This window comes from Pelmatolapia mariae, linkage group LG3_W (genome assembly GCF_036321145.2).
Source record: "Pelmatolapia mariae isolate MD_Pm_ZW linkage group LG3_W, Pm_UMD_F_2, whole genome shotgun sequence".
NCBI classification, from domain to species: domain Eukaryota; kingdom Metazoa; phylum Chordata; class Actinopteri; order Cichliformes; family Cichlidae; genus Pelmatolapia; species Pelmatolapia mariae.
In genome coordinates, this window is record NC_086229.1 from 22589772 (window position 1) to 22606709 (window position 16938).

Genomic DNA, 16938 nt, shown 5'->3' on the forward strand with positions numbered 1-16938 from the left:
AGGGAGAAATCAACACACATGGGTGTATTTCCTTTGTTGCTGAGATTTATTGATAAAACAGTACAAAAAAACAAAACAAAAAAAACAACCATTTGTACACATATGGTTGTTTATGTGTACTTACAATAAAAAGTGACAATAAAATAAACTAACAATAAAAAGTGAGTGAGTACATTTCAACATTTTCAGCAATCACTCACAATCCTGGCACTGCTATGGTATCTGTAGTCTGCATTTACCACATGTGTATCTGTAGCAGTGAACACATCGCACAGTGGCATGATTGTTCTTGCATTTGTGTTTGACCTGACACGTGGCTCTTTTTCCAGGGCTAGGTGTGGAGGGTTGTGTCCGAAGCAACTGTTCTTTTCTTGCCTTCTTCCCAGCCATATGAGAGTTAGCCAACTCTCTTGCAAGCTCCACCAGGAAGTCCACCCGTCTTTCCTGCGTCCCGTTGCATGCTTGATACAGCACATGTGCATTCAGTGCTGCCATGTCAATCATGTTATAGAACACGGCAACTGGCCAGCGCCGTGTTCCTCTGCAGACCGTGTACTCCCGCAGAGGTGAAACGTCTTCAAGCCACTCAAAGAAGTCCAGACGCTTTTCTTTGCAAACTCCTTTGACTACGATGACCTGGATGACTGAGAACCTTCACAGACAATTTGCACCAATGTTTTTTCCGAAATTTTATACACGAAAAGTGAGCGCGAGAGCCCTCGGTGCGCCTGCTCCCTGCTGAAGTCAAAGTAAACTTTGTCATCGCCGCTACATACAGTCCAGTATATAGAGAGACGAGACGACGAGGCTCCAGTTACAGCAGGTCAAGTAAACAAACAATATATATAAGAAGAGTAAGAAAGTAAATATACACTTTAGGACTCGGGGTGAAGGGATCAATAACAATTTAAAATTCATAATTTAGAGTCGAAAGGGGACGGGGGCGGCTGCTTTCAAATATTTCACATTTCATGCATAATGTTGTAAATCCAAGCCCATTATGTATTCATGATTTAAATCCTGGGTTGTGCGAAATCCCAGTAATAAACCCTAGACAAAGCGAATCTGTGAACTAAGGTGTAGATCTATTAGATTATGTTGTGGTGATCCTCGGGTTGGGGGATGGGTGTTCATACTGGAGTGCAAAATTAAAACCAATAGAAGATGGACAAGAAAAGTTCAAAACCATCAGGTCCTCAGTTTAGAAAAAAGAGAAGAAGAGCAGAAACGATCAAAGCGGGAGTGTTCCCCCATGTGTTTACTAGTTCTTTGACCTACAACCCTGCAACTCTCCACAACTTTACACCACACAATTTATATTATTGTTATCAACAAGGCTTTGAATTATACTGGACGAGATCTGAAGACCTACAAAAGTGTGGATGGTTCTCAGTATTTTGTGTTCCGATGAGAAATGCTGCAGTCACGGTCTCTGTCACTGCTCAGGTATTTATGTGATGAGAGGAGAAACTGATAGAACGAAAGTTGGAACGAGTCTTTCTGCTTCTGGCTTTTCCCCCCTCATATACTGTACAGAAAATATACACTTGTTGTATAAATGTTTACAAAGATGCTTTAAAAACATCTTCCTGTCTGTTTTTCCTCTGTTTTTGACTCTCTGAATACAGTGTACAGTTTATGCACATATAAACAGTTTCATATAAACAGTGCAACATAGTACCAGACAAACAGTCCTTTATTAAAATTTATTTAAAAACAGCTGGTTTTAAATTCAGTTGGAGAATATTTAAACTGACAAAGGTTTAAAATTAATTACACACATTTATACACTGGAGAAGTAAAAACACCTTCGTCAACAAGAAAAAAATCAAAGTCAAAGTCAAAGTCAGTTTTATTTGTCAATTTCTTCAGATGTACTTGCCATACAAAGGAATTGAAATTACGTTTCACGCTTTCCCATGCATAGACATTGACAACAATAAAGTGCAGATGCACAACATTTAGGTAACATTTAGGTAAATCCTACTGTTTACATCTTATTTCTTTTGTCTTCACCTTCCCTTTTCTGTTACAATTCAGGATTGTGTTTTTCACACAGAATAAAAACCAAATCTGATCAGTTGAGAAATATGACTGTGAAGGTTCTCAGTCATCCAGGTCATCGTAGTAACTTTAAGAAGTCCAGACGCTTTTCTTTCCAAGCTCCTTAGATCAGTCGAGAAACACAGACTGGAGGTCATCTATAAGTCAGACTGTTTTTACTGAATATGAAATGAAGAGAGATGTCTCCAAGGCCTCCAGTTAAAACCTCCATAAGGTGCACTTGTCATTGTAAAGCACTTTGGGTGCCTTGAAAAGCGCTATATAAATCCAATGCATTATTATTATTATTATTATTATTACTTGTGTCAGTAGTATTTAAAGCTACATTTAGATCAACACAAATTAATACATTTTTTTTTGGATCCAGAACCATTCAGATCAATTGTTATGAAAACTGGTCACATGGTGGTGATATCGCCTTTTTCCAGGAATTAATTGTAGTGAAATGTTACTTAGTTTGCATAACAAGAGAGAGAAACACAAATTTATAGTTATGCAATGTAAGAAATTAAGCCTAAACACAAAATCTAAAGCCTGCAGCTGTCCTCATCACAAAGCCTAACTCATCAACATCTAAAATGTCTAAATTTTCTGTTCCAAGGATTTCATCCATCAGTCTAAACATTATTAAAATGTGTATAATGGAACAAAAATAATAGTTGATAATAGTAATGCAACAGATTTTAAAGTAAAGTTTCTCTTTCCTATTTAAACTGTGACGCATAATAGAAACTGTTAAGTGCTCTTAAAAAATAGGGACCAAAGACAATAAGATGATTTTTTCAGGGGAATCAGTCTCATTCAACAACTCGGGACTACAAACCAAGCCAATATATGTACAACATATCAGACAGTTTACCTGATATATTTACGGTTCATAATATTTAAGCGAGAAAAATTGTGAAATACTAATGTGAGAATATTTCTCTGCACAGTAAGTCCATTATTCTGAGTCAGCACAGAGGTGGATACTAGAGTCAGGCTTCACTCTAAACCCAGCATATACAGGTTCAGTCAAGGTGGTGTTGAAGGTGTGCAGGTGGATCAGTTTGTCAGAGGAGACACTGTAAAAGGACACAGTTCCTGCAGAACAGTCCACATACACTGCTACTTTGTGAGAGAGAGCTGAGGAGATCAGAGGGATGGCTCTTGCTATGCAATTGTGACCGACATAGTAACCCCTGTCATCACTGCAGTAGAGACTCCAGGATTGGTAAGTCCTTCCAAACCTGCATTCATCCTCTTCTCCTTTCCGTCTGATTCCTCCGTAAGCTACAGCAACATGAACCTCTCCACTCCACTCGACCTCCCAGTAACAGCGACCAGTCAGACTGTTGGTACACAGCAGCTGAGGCCACTTATCAAACCTATGATCATGAGCAGGATACAGCTGGTCTTCTTTCACGTGTGTCACCTCCTTGTTGTTGTCGTCACACAGTTTGAGGTTCCTGTGTGCTGTGGTTGGATCCAGCGTCAGATCACAGAAATCTAAAAGGGACAATAAGACACAGTGCATATAGCAAATTAACTATAGCCAATGTGTAACAGTAAATGTGGTCCTCATATTTTGTGTTCCATTGCTTAAACATTCAAGGATGCAGGCAGCGTGATGATGAGTGTAAATGAGAAATAGAAAAAAAAATCTTAAAATTAAAAATTATCAACAATAATTAATTGAAAAGGGAAGTGACTGGAATATATATGAACATATAACTATAAGTATACAGGCTTTGCATTCACATTCAGTTCACATGCATTCACGTCTAAGGTGCACCACCAACACTAAACACAAACATCAAAGTAATGTTATGTTATTTGATTATTTTCATTTTATGTGCACATCAGAATGCGCGTAAATGTGTTGCTAGGCAACTAGGAGTGCCACAGTTGTTTTACACTGATTTCTACACAGTGAAAATATCTCCTGTGGTGATTCTAGATTGAAATGGTTGATTTTTAAAATGCTGATGGGTAAAAATATTCTCCTTGGTAGTTTAGTGTTAACAGAGCCAAACATTTGCCTTTCAGTCAAAAATCAGGTCATCATCAGAATCAGTCAGCATCAGCAGTGTATTTGATTTATGGAAAGATTTTTCTGTTTTCATTCTCAAATCTGATCATCGGTACATTATCTAATGCTAGTTAACACAGATGAATTACAACCTGACTCATGAAGCCAAATTCTGTTTAAAGTAGATCAATCATTTAATTAATCTAAACTCCCTCCCTCTCTGGTAGCTTTGATTTTGCACCAAATATTATAAACTAATCATGAGGTTTGCGCTGTTACAGCTACTCCTCTAGCCATGCCAATTTTACCACTAGCAAAATTATATCTGAATAGAAAATTCTAGTTGACTATGTGGTCACATTTCTTCACCAGATAATGAAGAAAGGGTTTAATTGGTTTTCACATTAGTTTATCAAAAATAAGAACCAGTATGCAAAACTTTGTGACGTTTTAAGATTGTATCATGGGTCTTTAGTTGTGGAATTAAATAACTGAAACATTTTTTTATGAAATATATGTGTAACAAACCCACAGCGGACCCGCGTGCATGTTCATGCTTTGCAGCATTCTTTATTTATAGGCAAACACACACAGAGCTGCAGCTCTCTCCTGCTGCCAGCTCAACATCACCAACACCGACACCACAGGACCCAGTACAGTATTTAATTCGGCGGGGCGTGATTGCGGATGCCGTGCAGGTGCGTCCGCCTCCTCCGCACGGCACCGCAGGCCACGCCCCGCCACAATATGATAAAAGATATTTAGCAGAGATACATATAAAGTGTGAAAAAATGATATAAATACAGCTAGTAAATCAAAAACACACTTACATTTTCTTAGACCTGGTCTCATCCACTGGTCTCCTTGAGGCTCCACACTGAAATAAGCACATTGTATTTTAGTGTGAAAACATGGCCTTTATATTCTCTGATTCACCTTTTCTAGAGAAATAAGCTTGCACTTTATTTTATCTCACAAGAAATTGAAAATGATCATAGTTTCTCATTTAGTTCTAAGGTTGTATTTTTGTTTTTATGTATCGTAAGCAGAGATGGATTCTTTAACTGACCGCTGCGGCACACCTGCACCAGGGTAAACCTCCGCCTACCCCACTCCTGCTTTGTAGGTGAAATTAGAGCAACAGGACCGCTAGTCTTTGACTTCATTAATTTTCTGCTGTGTTTTACTTGCATCTATTTGAAAGAGTGAGTGTAAACACAAAAAACTATTTTATTTTATGTGCTGGAATGTGCAGAAAATAGGTTTAAATGTTAAACAAATTTCTTCCAGTCAGACAATGTTGCATATAATTTAATTTTTGCTTGATGCATAAAGTTAAAAGATTAAAACTAATAAAACAAGTTTTAAAAATAGACTTTTCCATTTGATTACATTTTGTATGATTGATTATGCAGAAAAAGTAGAATTGGGCTGAAAGATCTATTGCTTTATCACCTATTCAGGTTGTAAATCGTGTTTTTAAAAGTAACTAAGTAACTAATTACTTTTGAAAATAAGTAATTAGTAAAGTAACAGGATTAATTTTTGGGGGAAGTAATCAGTAATTAGTTACTGATTACTTTTTTCAAGTAACTTGACCAACACTGATCGTAAGCACATTTCTTTTAATTATCAGGTCTGTATTAGGTTCTTAAATGACCTAAATACAACCTGAGGACCCATGTTTGTGTGGGTTGCCTTCGGGTACTCCGGCTTCCTCCCACCGTCCAAAGACATGCAGCTTGTGGGGATAGGTTAATTGAATAATCCAAATTGCCACTAGGTGTGAATGTGCGAGTGAATGTGAGTGCGAATGGTTGTCTGTCTCTGTGTGTTGGCCCTGCGACAGACTGGCGACCTGTCCAGGGTGAACCCCGCCTCTCGCCCTCTGACAGCTGGGATAGGCTCCAGCGCCCCCCGCGACCCTGAAAAGGATAAGTGGAAGCGAATGGATGGATGGATGGATGGATGGACAACCTGAGGACATTGAAGTGTATAAGACGTGTAAAAAAAACAAAAAAAAAACAGCCAAGATCCTGTATAAATAACACTCTGTATAAAACAATGCAGCCCTGTAAGATCACCTCAACAATGAGTAGTAATTAAATAACCTAAGAAGAAATTCTTACTTTTTAACATGACTGCATCTGCATCACATGAAATTACAAGTACTTTCTTCACCTTTAATTTGACACTAGGAAAGTGAAAATCCTGTTTCAACCATTACAGTGGTTCTGCAGTTATTGGCATAAAGGTACACAGTAAGCTCCAGACTGAAAATAAGTCTGGGAAGACAATCGCACCCAAAACATTGGCAAGGGATGAAAATAAATCTGGTAAGGAGTGGACAATGAAACAGGGTTACATAATGTCATGATCCCTGGGTTTTAGATCCAGGGTTTGGAGTTTTGGGATGTTTGGGTTTTTCTGGTTTTGTACTTTTGATTATTCTTGGTTTCATGATTATATATTCTCTATTGGTTTCATACTTTCTTGTAGCAGCATTTCTTGTTTTCAGTCTGGTTTATTTTCTGCCTCCCTGTGTTTCTGTCACTACAATGTGTTTGTTCATTCTTATAATCACATAGGTTTTAAGCTATTTGAGTCTGAGTCAGCTTCTGTCTTTGTCATTGTTGTTCCAGTATTGGTGGGAAATACCCTCAAAGTCTGGTTGGCTTTCAAGGTTTCTGGGAGTGTGTGACATCCAGTTTGTCCTACACACCGTCAAACAAAGCTAGAAGCTGGTGAAGAATTAACTTTTATTTCCAATTTTTTCAAAAATAAATATTTAAAAACATTTATTAATTTTTGTGGGCTCATTCTACACAGTCACAACATAATTTTCACATTGTGCATTACCTTCTAAATCTGAGCAAACATGTCATTCTGTGCAACCTCTACACCATTAAATAAACTTTCCTTAACGTTATTTACCACCTGTACTACTGTGGATGAAAGATATTTTGAAATGGCCACAAGATTTTACTCAGTCTGTGTGGTTTTGGTTCCACTGAACATGCACGTCTGTCTCCTGTTGTTTATGACATGTTTCCACCAGAAGTGTCAGTGGGAATAACAGAGCAGGAGGCATCAAAGCAGCATGCGCATCATTGAAAGTCTTTATAGTTCATTCATCATCATGTAAATATGCTGAGGATCAGTGATGGGAATAACAGCTTTAAAAGTAACGGCATTACTAACAATGTTACTTTTTTCAGTAACAAGTAATCTAACTAATTCCTATTTCTATCATTGCAACAACGTTACAGTTACTAACAAGAAAATGCAGTGTGTTTGGAGTGTGTAGTTAGTGTGTTGTCTTGCATTGTTAGTTTGTAGTGTAGTTGATAGTTTTGTATTGTGTGTCAGAACAATGAGGCGACTGCTGAATGTCACAGGTGCTGCCAAAAAGCCACCAAAGGCAGATTACAATGTAGACAATTTATATTTGCATTTAAAGTTATGAGATATGATTCATTAAACATGTTTGTGGTTATTACAGTAAAAAATATACGTTTTTTCTACTCTCCTGATTTTATGTTTTTTGTGTGATTTTCGATTAATTGTGTTAATACAATATGCCAAAATAAAAATAAAAACATACATTAAATTCAGACATGTGAGTTTGTGCTGAAAAGAATGAACCAAACAAGGCAAGACAAACAGTTTTTAAAGGTGAAATGTGGAGGGAAAATCAAGTAGTCAAAAATGGCCAGTTACACCCTGGACCCCAGAGGATTAAACATTTTTTTAAGTAGTAATTAATTACTTTTCTAATATTGTAACTCAGTTTCTAACTTCAGGAAGTAACTAGGAACTATAACTAATTACTTTTTCAAAGCCCAACACTGCTGAGGATATTGTCTGTTCAAAGTCAGCTATCCAGGTGTGTGGTGACTTCACTTAGAGAACACTGTGTCCAGCTTGTCTCCTGCTTCTATAATCTAACACAGATATCTTTGTATTTATTTTAACCATGACTTTATTTCCTTCTGGGTATACTGTGACTCTATGGTTGTAAAGATACACTGATTTTTTTGTTTATTTAAATTGGCAAGAAGAGTCGAATGTCACCCTGTCAAAGTTAATTGCCTGTCCAGTTCATTCAGACTGCTGCCGACACTGTCATGGACCTGGGGCTTCGATCCAACGTTTGTGTTTGGACTCTAAGTTCTGACTGATCTTTATTACTCTCTGATTTTTATAATTGAGAGTTTTGATGGTAGGTGTGTTTGATTTAGTGCTCCTGGGTTTCTTCATTACTTATTATAAAATTGTGCTTTTTCTGCTTTTCATCTTCCTGGTTATAGTAATTGCTCATTTTGATTCCTGGAGTTTCAGATTGTTCCCAGCTTTCCCTGTGTCACTCCATGAGTCTCTGTCTCCATGTTTATCTACCTTTCTGTCATGTGTCATGTTCATGTGTCTCTGTCACAGTCTTGGTATCCTGTTATTTCCTGTTTTATTTTGACAGTTCCTCGTCTCATGTGTGTCACGTTCAGTTTTGCTTCCCCAGTCTCATGAATTAATTTCTGTTCAGCTGCGTTTACCAATAATCATCCCACAGATGTAATATTATCTACAGCTACTTTTAGTACCATTGATGTTAAGTTAGACTCTTTTTCTCCAATTGATCTTTCTGAGTTAACTTCAATAATTACTTCCTCCAAACCATCAACGTGTCTTTTAGACCCCATTCCTACAAAACTGCTCAAAGAAGTCCTGCCATTAATTAATTCTTCAAACTTAAATATGATCAACCTATCTCTAATAATTGGCTATGTACCACAGGCCTTCAAGCTGAATGTAGTTAAACCTTTACTCAAAAAGCCATCTCTAGACCCAGCTGTTTTAGCTAATTATAGGCCAATCTCCAACCTTCCTTTCATATCAAAAATCCTTGAAAGAGTAGTTGTCAAACAGCTAACAGATCATCTGCAGAGGAATGGCTTATTTGAAGAGTTTCAGTCAGGTTTCAGAGCTCATCACAGCACAGAAACAGCTTTAGTGAAGGTTACAAATGATCTTCTTATGGCCTCTGACAGTGGACTCATCTCTGTGCTTGTCCTGCTAGACCTCAGTGCAGCGTTCGATACTGTTGATCATAATATCCTATTAGAGCGATTGGAACATGCTGTAGGTATTACAGGTACTGCGCTGCAGTGGTTTGTATCATATCTATCTAATAGACTCCAATTTGTTCAAGTAAATGGAGAGTCTTCTTCACATGCTGAGGTTAATTATGGTGTTCCTCAGGGTTCAGTGCTAGGACCAATTCTATTTACATTATACATGCTTCCCCTAGGCAGCATCATTAGAAGACATAGAATAAATTTTCACTGCTATGCAGATGGCACGCAGCTCTATCTGTCCATGAAGCCAGGTAACACACACCAATTAGTTAAACTGCAGGAATGTCTTAAAGACATAAAGACCTGGATGGCCGCTAACTTTCTGCTTCTTAATTCAGATAAAACTGAGGTTATTGTACTCGGCCCTGAAAATCTTAGAAATATGGTATCTAACCAGATTCTTACTCTGGATGGCATTACCTTGGCCTCCAGTAATGCTGTGAGGAACCTTGGAGTCATTTTTGACCAGGACATGTTCTTCAAGGCACATATTAAACAAATATGTAAGACTGCTTTCTTCCATTTGCGCAACATCTCTAAAATTAGAAATATCCTGTCTCAGAGTGATGCTGAAAAACTAGTTCATGCCTTCATTACTTCCAGGCTGGACTACTGTAATTCGTTATTATCAGGATGTCCTAAAAACTCGCTGAAAAGTCTTCAGCTAATCCAAAATGCTGCAGCAAGAGTCCTGACAGGGACTAGAAAGAGAGAGCATATTTCTCCTGTTTTGGCTTCCCTTCATTGGCTTCCTGTTAAATCCAGAATTGAATTCAAAATCCTGCTCCTCACTTACAAGGTCTTAAATAATCAGGCCCCATCTTATCTTAATGACCTTGTAGTACCATATCACCCTATTAGAGCACTTCGCTCTTGCTCTGCAGGCCTACTTGCTGTTCCTAGAGTATTTAAAAGTAGAATGGGAGGGAGAGCCTTCAGTTTTCAGGCCCCTCTTCTGTGGAACCAGCTTCCAGTTTGGATTCGGGAGACAGACACTATCTCTACCTTCAAGATTAGGCTTAAAACTTTCCTTTTTGCTAAAGCATATAGTTAGGGCTGGACCAGGTGACCCTGAATCCTCCCTTAGTTATGCTGCAATAGACGTAGGCTGCTGGGGATTCCCATGATGCATTGAGTTTTTCCTTTCCAGTCACCTTTCTCACTCACTATGTGTTAATAGACCTCTCTGCATCGAATCATATCTGTTATTAATCTCTGTCTCTCTTCCACAGCATGTCTTTATCCTGTTTTCCTTCTTTCACCCCAACCGGTCGCAGCAGATGGCCGCCCCTCCCTGAGCCTGGTTCTGCCAGAGGTTTCTTCCTGTTAAAAGGGAGTTTTTCCTTCCCACTGTCCCCAAAGTGCTTGCTCATAGGGGGTCATATGATATGATTGTTGGGTTTTTCTCTGTATTTATTATTGTGTGATCTACTGTACAATATAAAGCGCCTTGAGGCGACTTTTGTTGTGATTTGGCGCTATATAAATAAAATTGAATTGAATTGAATTGAGTTTCCCAGCTGTGCCCACTCGGCCCTAATGTCCATCTCACTCTGCTCTGTGTTGCCCCCTTCCTCGTGGTTCCTGTAATCTCTGTTAGCCTGCTTGGTATCAGTTAATGTTGTTCGTGATATTGTTTTTGTTTGGTTGCTTTGGTTATTTCCAGCCTCATTAGAGCTACAGAGTCCTGCATGCAGGGTCCACTCATGTCCTGTTCATATGACAGAGTGAGTTTCATAACATTTTCAGAAAAAACTAAAAAAGAGAAGTCAGAGCTGACTAAAAACAGGGAGGTGCAGCTGTGACTGTGTGGAGCACGACGTGCTGTGACGTGGGTGTTTTGAGCCACACTTTAAAAAGGTGTTTTAAAACATCTGTAATTAGGACAGGGCTCTAGACTAACTATTTGACATGGGCGCACCGGTACGCCTAACTTAAAAATTTAGGCGTACCGGCACAAAAGTTAGGCGTACCGGCACAAAAGTTAGGCGCACTCAAATTTTTCAACCGCTTCGCTTAACACCGCAGTTTTACATGTGCACCTTCTTTGGGGGGGAGGTCCATACAGACAATATTCATTTCTAAATTATTAACTAACAATGTTGTGCTTAAAGTGCTTTGTCAATATTGTAGAAAATGTTAAACTTAATCATCATCTTGGCCTCCTCTGACGACCTGTTTGCTGTTGCATGCTGCTGAAAGGCAGTGGGGAGAGGGGACACTTGGGCAGTGCATTTATTGCAGCATGAAGTGTGTTTTCTGGATACACTGCTGCTTTTTCAGCATTCAAAGATTGATGGCACTGTGTCAGAGCTGGCTATGAATTTCAGACGGATCAGGCCTTAACTTAACAAAAAAGTTATCAATAGTTCTTTTCATCTTTTCTTATTACCCACAGCTACATCCACTTCTGTCAGGCCTAGGCTGCTCACTAGGGCTGGGTATCATCACTGATTTCTATAATCCATTCGATTCCTGTTCTCAAAGTCCTGATTCGATTCAATTTAGCCTCAGACAGTCAGAAATATTATAATTCTGATCATTTATCAGTATTGACACTTGTGAGACTTCATCAGAATTGTGAACATCACAGCAGATGCCTTTGTGTAAAAGTAACTGAGAATAAAACACAGAAAAACATGAAGGAGATTTTCCTGGTCTGGCGTTGTATAGCAGATAACCTTAAAAATATTCTGCAATATTCTGCAATTTTGCATAATTTTAAGAAGTTTAAATTTCTTCAGTATTGAACAGCAGAAATTAGGCTTTCTTGTCGGACGTCATTTACATGAAAAAAGAAAAAGACAGCGCTGTAAACAACGGTAGACTGGTGGGTAATAAGCGAATGAATAATCCAGAAAACAGAGATTTGAGACGGGAAACTGTTCTTGAAGTACACACAGGGAGCTGTGTAGGAAGTGTAATTTTTATCGTGGGGAAGCAAAACAGCAAAAGTCAGAGGGAATTCATGACGACATTGATCAAATGTGAAGCGCAGTTTGCTGCTTCTTTTTGGCTCGGCGAATTTTGGTTGGAGAGACAAAACCTGCAGCTCAGAATCAGCGCAAAAAGACGTAAACACAGCTCGGACCCGACGCAACAGAATCGCTAAGCTCCGACAGCGTGTCCATCTGCGGGCCGTCCGGTGAGAAAGCCGAGAAAGACAAAGCTGATTCGGATGCGTCGGGTCGCTCTGTGTTTACGTCTTTGTGTGGAATCCGTTAATGAATTGATATCGCCTTATTAAAGCTACTCACCTCCCTCTTCTACCTGCACTTTCCACTGGACCACGGCCAATCAGAGAGGTCCCGCCCCTGACTATCTCTGATTGGTTTAGTCCACGATAGGGGCATAATGTGTGTCTGCTGTTGACAACATGGAGAGTTGCAGAGATTTTTTTTTGTTACCCAAACAGGTGCGACCAAATGTTGGTAACAGTTGGTCGCACCAGTGCGACCAAATGGTTTTTTTAGTCGCACCACGGAAAAATTTGGTCGCATTTGCGACCATATTGGTCGCAGTCTAGAGCCCTGAATTAGGAAGATTGACACAGTCTTGAAGCGTCAGTATCGAGGGTCCCATCCTTATGTATTTGTTACATTCTCCTTCAAGCTGTGTATCCTTCCTTGTGTGTCCACAGATGGGCTTTTAACCGCGACTGGTTCTGAGTCATTCACCCAAACACAGCTGCCCGTTTAACTGGACATACAGACTGTATTACTGGCAATCAGGTCAGTGGTTACTTTACAATATGCTGGAGAAAAAAAATATTTTTAGCTTTATTTCCTCTTTTCCTACCAGAGTATGTCCAGTTTCACATGTGGATCCTCTTTTTCAGCAGTCAAAAGCTTCAATCCGGAGTCTGCTGGGTGATTATAGCTCAAGTCCAACTCTTTCAAATAGGAGGGATTGGAGAGCAGAGCTGTGGCCAGAGAGGTGAAGCCTGTTCCTGTGATCTGACAGCCTGACAGCCTTCAAACACATACAACATGTCACATCACTGTAAGGAAATGCTCTGAATTTGATGATGTACATGCAGTCGAATTAACAGATTCTGATTTCAGTTAAAGTTGTTACAAAAACAAACTGGCCTTTCTTCACTCAGTTAAAAAAGAACAGAAAGCATTGACTTTCTGTCTTTTTTGCTGTGATAGACAATCATAAATAAAGTTAGATTTTTCTGATTGATGAAGTGTGTGTTTCACTTTCTACTCTACTGTTCTCTTTCAGAGCTTACACCACAACAGAAACAACATCTTAAAATCTATAAAATAACGACACTTGTTGTGAAATATCCAAATCTCCTGAAACAAAGAGTCAACAAACCTGAGAGTTTCCAGCGCACACTGTGGACTCCCAAGTCCAACACAAAGCAGCTTCACTCCTGAGTCCTGGAGGTTGTTGTTACTCATGTCCAGCTCTCGCAGTCTGGAGGACTGGGAACTTAGAATTGAGGAAAGAGCTTCACAGCTTCTCTCTGTGAGGTTACAGCCACTTAACCTAGAAACATATCAGTATATCAGTGAACTTTCCAAACTCTAATAAATAAACACTTTGACGCGGTCTCTTGCCAGGATTAAACTGGATACTAGGGGTGGGTTTTGATTATCAGTGTATCGATTAAAGTCGATTCTAGCTTGGATAACATGATATCGATTCATTAAAATCCTGAATTAATTTTAAAATATAAATTTATTTTGCACGAAATGCCAGAATCTCAGGTTAAACCTCACAAAATTTCAACAACCACCAAACAGCTAAAACAGTAAATGAGAGCAGGTACACGTAGTCTGCACAAAGACGTGAACACGAAGCACAGACCCACCGACGGATCAGAATCAGTGAGATGCCGCCTTTCTTGCCCGACGGCACGGACACGTCGGGGCTGAAAGCCAACAGCGCACTGATTCTGATGTTTCGGCGGGTCCGCGCTTTGAGTTTGCGTCCTTTTTGCCCTGATTCTGAAGCTGCAGGTTTTATCTCTCTCCATTCAAATCTAATCAAATCGAATCAAACTGAATTGAATCGAATCGTGGATCAAATAGATTCGGGACCTTGTGAATCGGAATCAAATTGGTTCTAGAAATCAGTGATGATACCCAACCCTACTGGATACTTACTGGGCTTTCTTACAGGCTTTGACAACTGGCAGAAGCTGCAGAAGAGCCTCTTCTGAAGCTGAGTATTTCCTCAAGTCAAACACATCCACGCCTGTTTTTGATGACAGTAGGATGAAGACCAGAGCTGACCACTGAGCAGGAGAGAGATTAACTTTAGACAGATGTCCTAAACTCAGGTAATGTTGGATCTCCTTCACAATAGAGTCATCATTCAATTCATTCAAACAGTGGAGAAGATTGATGCTCTTCTCTGGAGAGAGAAATCCATTAATTTTTTCTTTAATGTATTTGACTGTTTCCTGATTTATCTGTGAGCTGATTCCTGTTTGTGTGTGCAGGCCTTGTAGGAGGTCCCCATTGGCTGGTATTGAAAGACCCAGGAAGAAGCGAAGGAACAAGTCCAGATGTCCATTTGGACTCTTCAAGGCCTTGTCCACAGCACTCTGGTAGAAATTTTGTATTAAAGACTCTCCAGTCTGCACTGATGCCATTTGTTCCATTTCCAGCAGGTTGATACCAGAGTTGGTGAATGTCAGATGGACATAAAGAGCAGCTAAAAACTCCTGAATGCTCAGATGGATAAAACAGTAAACCTTATTTTGGTACACTCCTCCCTCCTCTTTAAAGATCTGTGTGAACACTCCTGAGTACTCTGAGGCCTCTCTGACATTAATGCCACACTCTGTCAGGTCTGATTCATAGAAGATCAGGTTTCCTTTCTGCAGCTGCTCAAACGCCAGCTTTCCCAGTGCTTCAATCATTTTCCTGCTCGCTGGACTCCAAAGAGGATCTGTCTCAGCTCCTCCATCATACCTGATGTTCTTCAGTTTGGTCTGAACCACGAGGAAGTGAATGTACATCTCAGTCAGTGTCTTGGGCAGCTTTCCTCCATCCTGTTTGGTTTTTAACACACTCTCTAAAACTGTAGCAGTGATCCAGCAGAAGATTGGGATGTGACACATGATGTGGAGGCTTCGTGATGTCTTGATGTGAGAGATTATGGTGTTGGCCTCTTCCTTGTCTCTGAGTCTCTTCCTGAAGTACTCTTCCTTCTTTGAGTCAGTGAACCCCCTGACCTCTGTAATCATGTCTATATACTTAGCAGGGATCTGATTGGTTGCTGCAGGTCGTGTGGTTATCCAGATGTGAGCGGAAGTAAGCAACTTTCCCCTGATGAGGTTTGTCAGCAGAACATCCACTGATGTGGACTCTGTAACATCAGTGAGGATCTCAGTGATGTTGAAGTCCAGAGGAAGTCGACACTCATCCAGACCATCAAAGATAAACACAACTTTGAACTTTTCAAATTTACAGATTCCTGCTTCTTTGATCTCAGTAAAGAAATGATGAATAAGTCCCACTAAGCTGAACTTTTTATCCTTCAGTAAATTCAGCTCTCTGAATGGGAAAGGAAAAAGGAACTGGACGTCCTGGTTGGTCTTGTCTTCAGCCCAGTCCAAGGTGAACTTTTGTGTCAGGAATGTTTTCCCGATGCCAGCCACTCCTTTGGTCAGAACTGTTCTGATTGGTTTGTCTCTTTCAGTTGAGACTTTAAAGATGTCTTCATACCTGATTGGTGTTTCTGGTCTGTTTGGTTTCCAGGAAAACATTTCAATCTGTCTGACCTCATGTTCAGTGTTGACCTCTCCGATCCCTCCCTCTGTGATGCAGAGCTCTATGTAGATCTCATTTAGAGTGATCGGGGTTCCTGGTTTAGCAATCCCCTCAAAGACACTCTGGAACTTCTTCTTTAGGTTACATTTAAACATATTCTCACAAAGTGGATCAGGATTTTCTACAGAAAAGCACCAGAAACATGAGTGTTATGATTATAGAAAATATGACAATTTCATTCATGTAAAGAATGAATTTATGAAGAGAAATCCTCTCACTGCTCTGCAGACAATCAGCCAGGTCCTCCTGTTTCATTATTCTCAGGAAGTTAACTGCAAGTTTCAGAAATGCCTCTCTGCTGCTCCTTCTCTGCTTCTCTTCCTCACTGTCCAACACCTCCTCTTCATCCCTCTGACACTCTGAATAATCTGGATTCAGATCATTCTGCATCTTCTTTAGCTCGTTCTTCACAAACGTGATAATGTTGTGCTCTAGCATCTGGAAAAAAAATGACAAAATCCATGAAAATCAGATCTTCAAAGTAATTAAAAAATAAATTAATTTAATTTAATTAAAAATAATTTTTCACAGATTAGTTTTAAGTTTGTTTTGAATTTGAAAAAAAAATGTTAAAATATATGCAAGTAACACATTAAAATAAAACTCCTGTCAGAGAAAAAAATATAATTCAAAAATGTTATCGTTGTATAACATTTCTGAATATTTTTTTGTGGATTGTCATTTTGGTTCTTTTTCATATAAAACAGTGATTATTAACATTGAACTGAAAAAATGTGATAAATAAATACATGTATTTATTTATATGCCTGCTTTGATCCGTCAATTTTAAGTAATTTTATCATCACATGATGCTTTTTATTCACAAGTTTAGGGGGAACAATCTTTTGCCACTCAATTCATTGATGATATAAAAAAAAAACTCAGATCTTTGAAAATTTCAATCAGTGTTTCGCTCACATCGTAATCCTGAGACTCC

At 39.2% G+C, this 16938-nt stretch overlaps 1 protein-coding gene across 1 annotated transcript in view; it reads right to left on the reverse strand.

The window, feature by feature from the left end:
• Positions 1 to 16938, reverse strand: part of LOC134621280 (uncharacterized) — a 50073-nt gene that overhangs the window by 10410 nt on the left and 22725 nt on the right. The window contains exons 6-11 of the mRNA XM_063467709.1: positions 16220 to 16439; positions 14328 to 16122; positions 13534 to 13707; positions 13006 to 13179; positions 4906 to 4952; positions 3025 to 3552 (exon numbers count right to left, since the gene is read on the reverse strand). Coding sequence (XP_063323779.1) covers positions 3025 to 3552; positions 4906 to 4952; positions 13006 to 13179; positions 13534 to 13707; positions 14328 to 16122; positions 16220 to 16439 — 2938 coding nt within the window. The remainder of the gene's footprint in view (positions 1 to 3024; positions 3553 to 4905; positions 4953 to 13005; positions 13180 to 13533; positions 13708 to 14327; positions 16123 to 16219; positions 16440 to 16938) is intronic.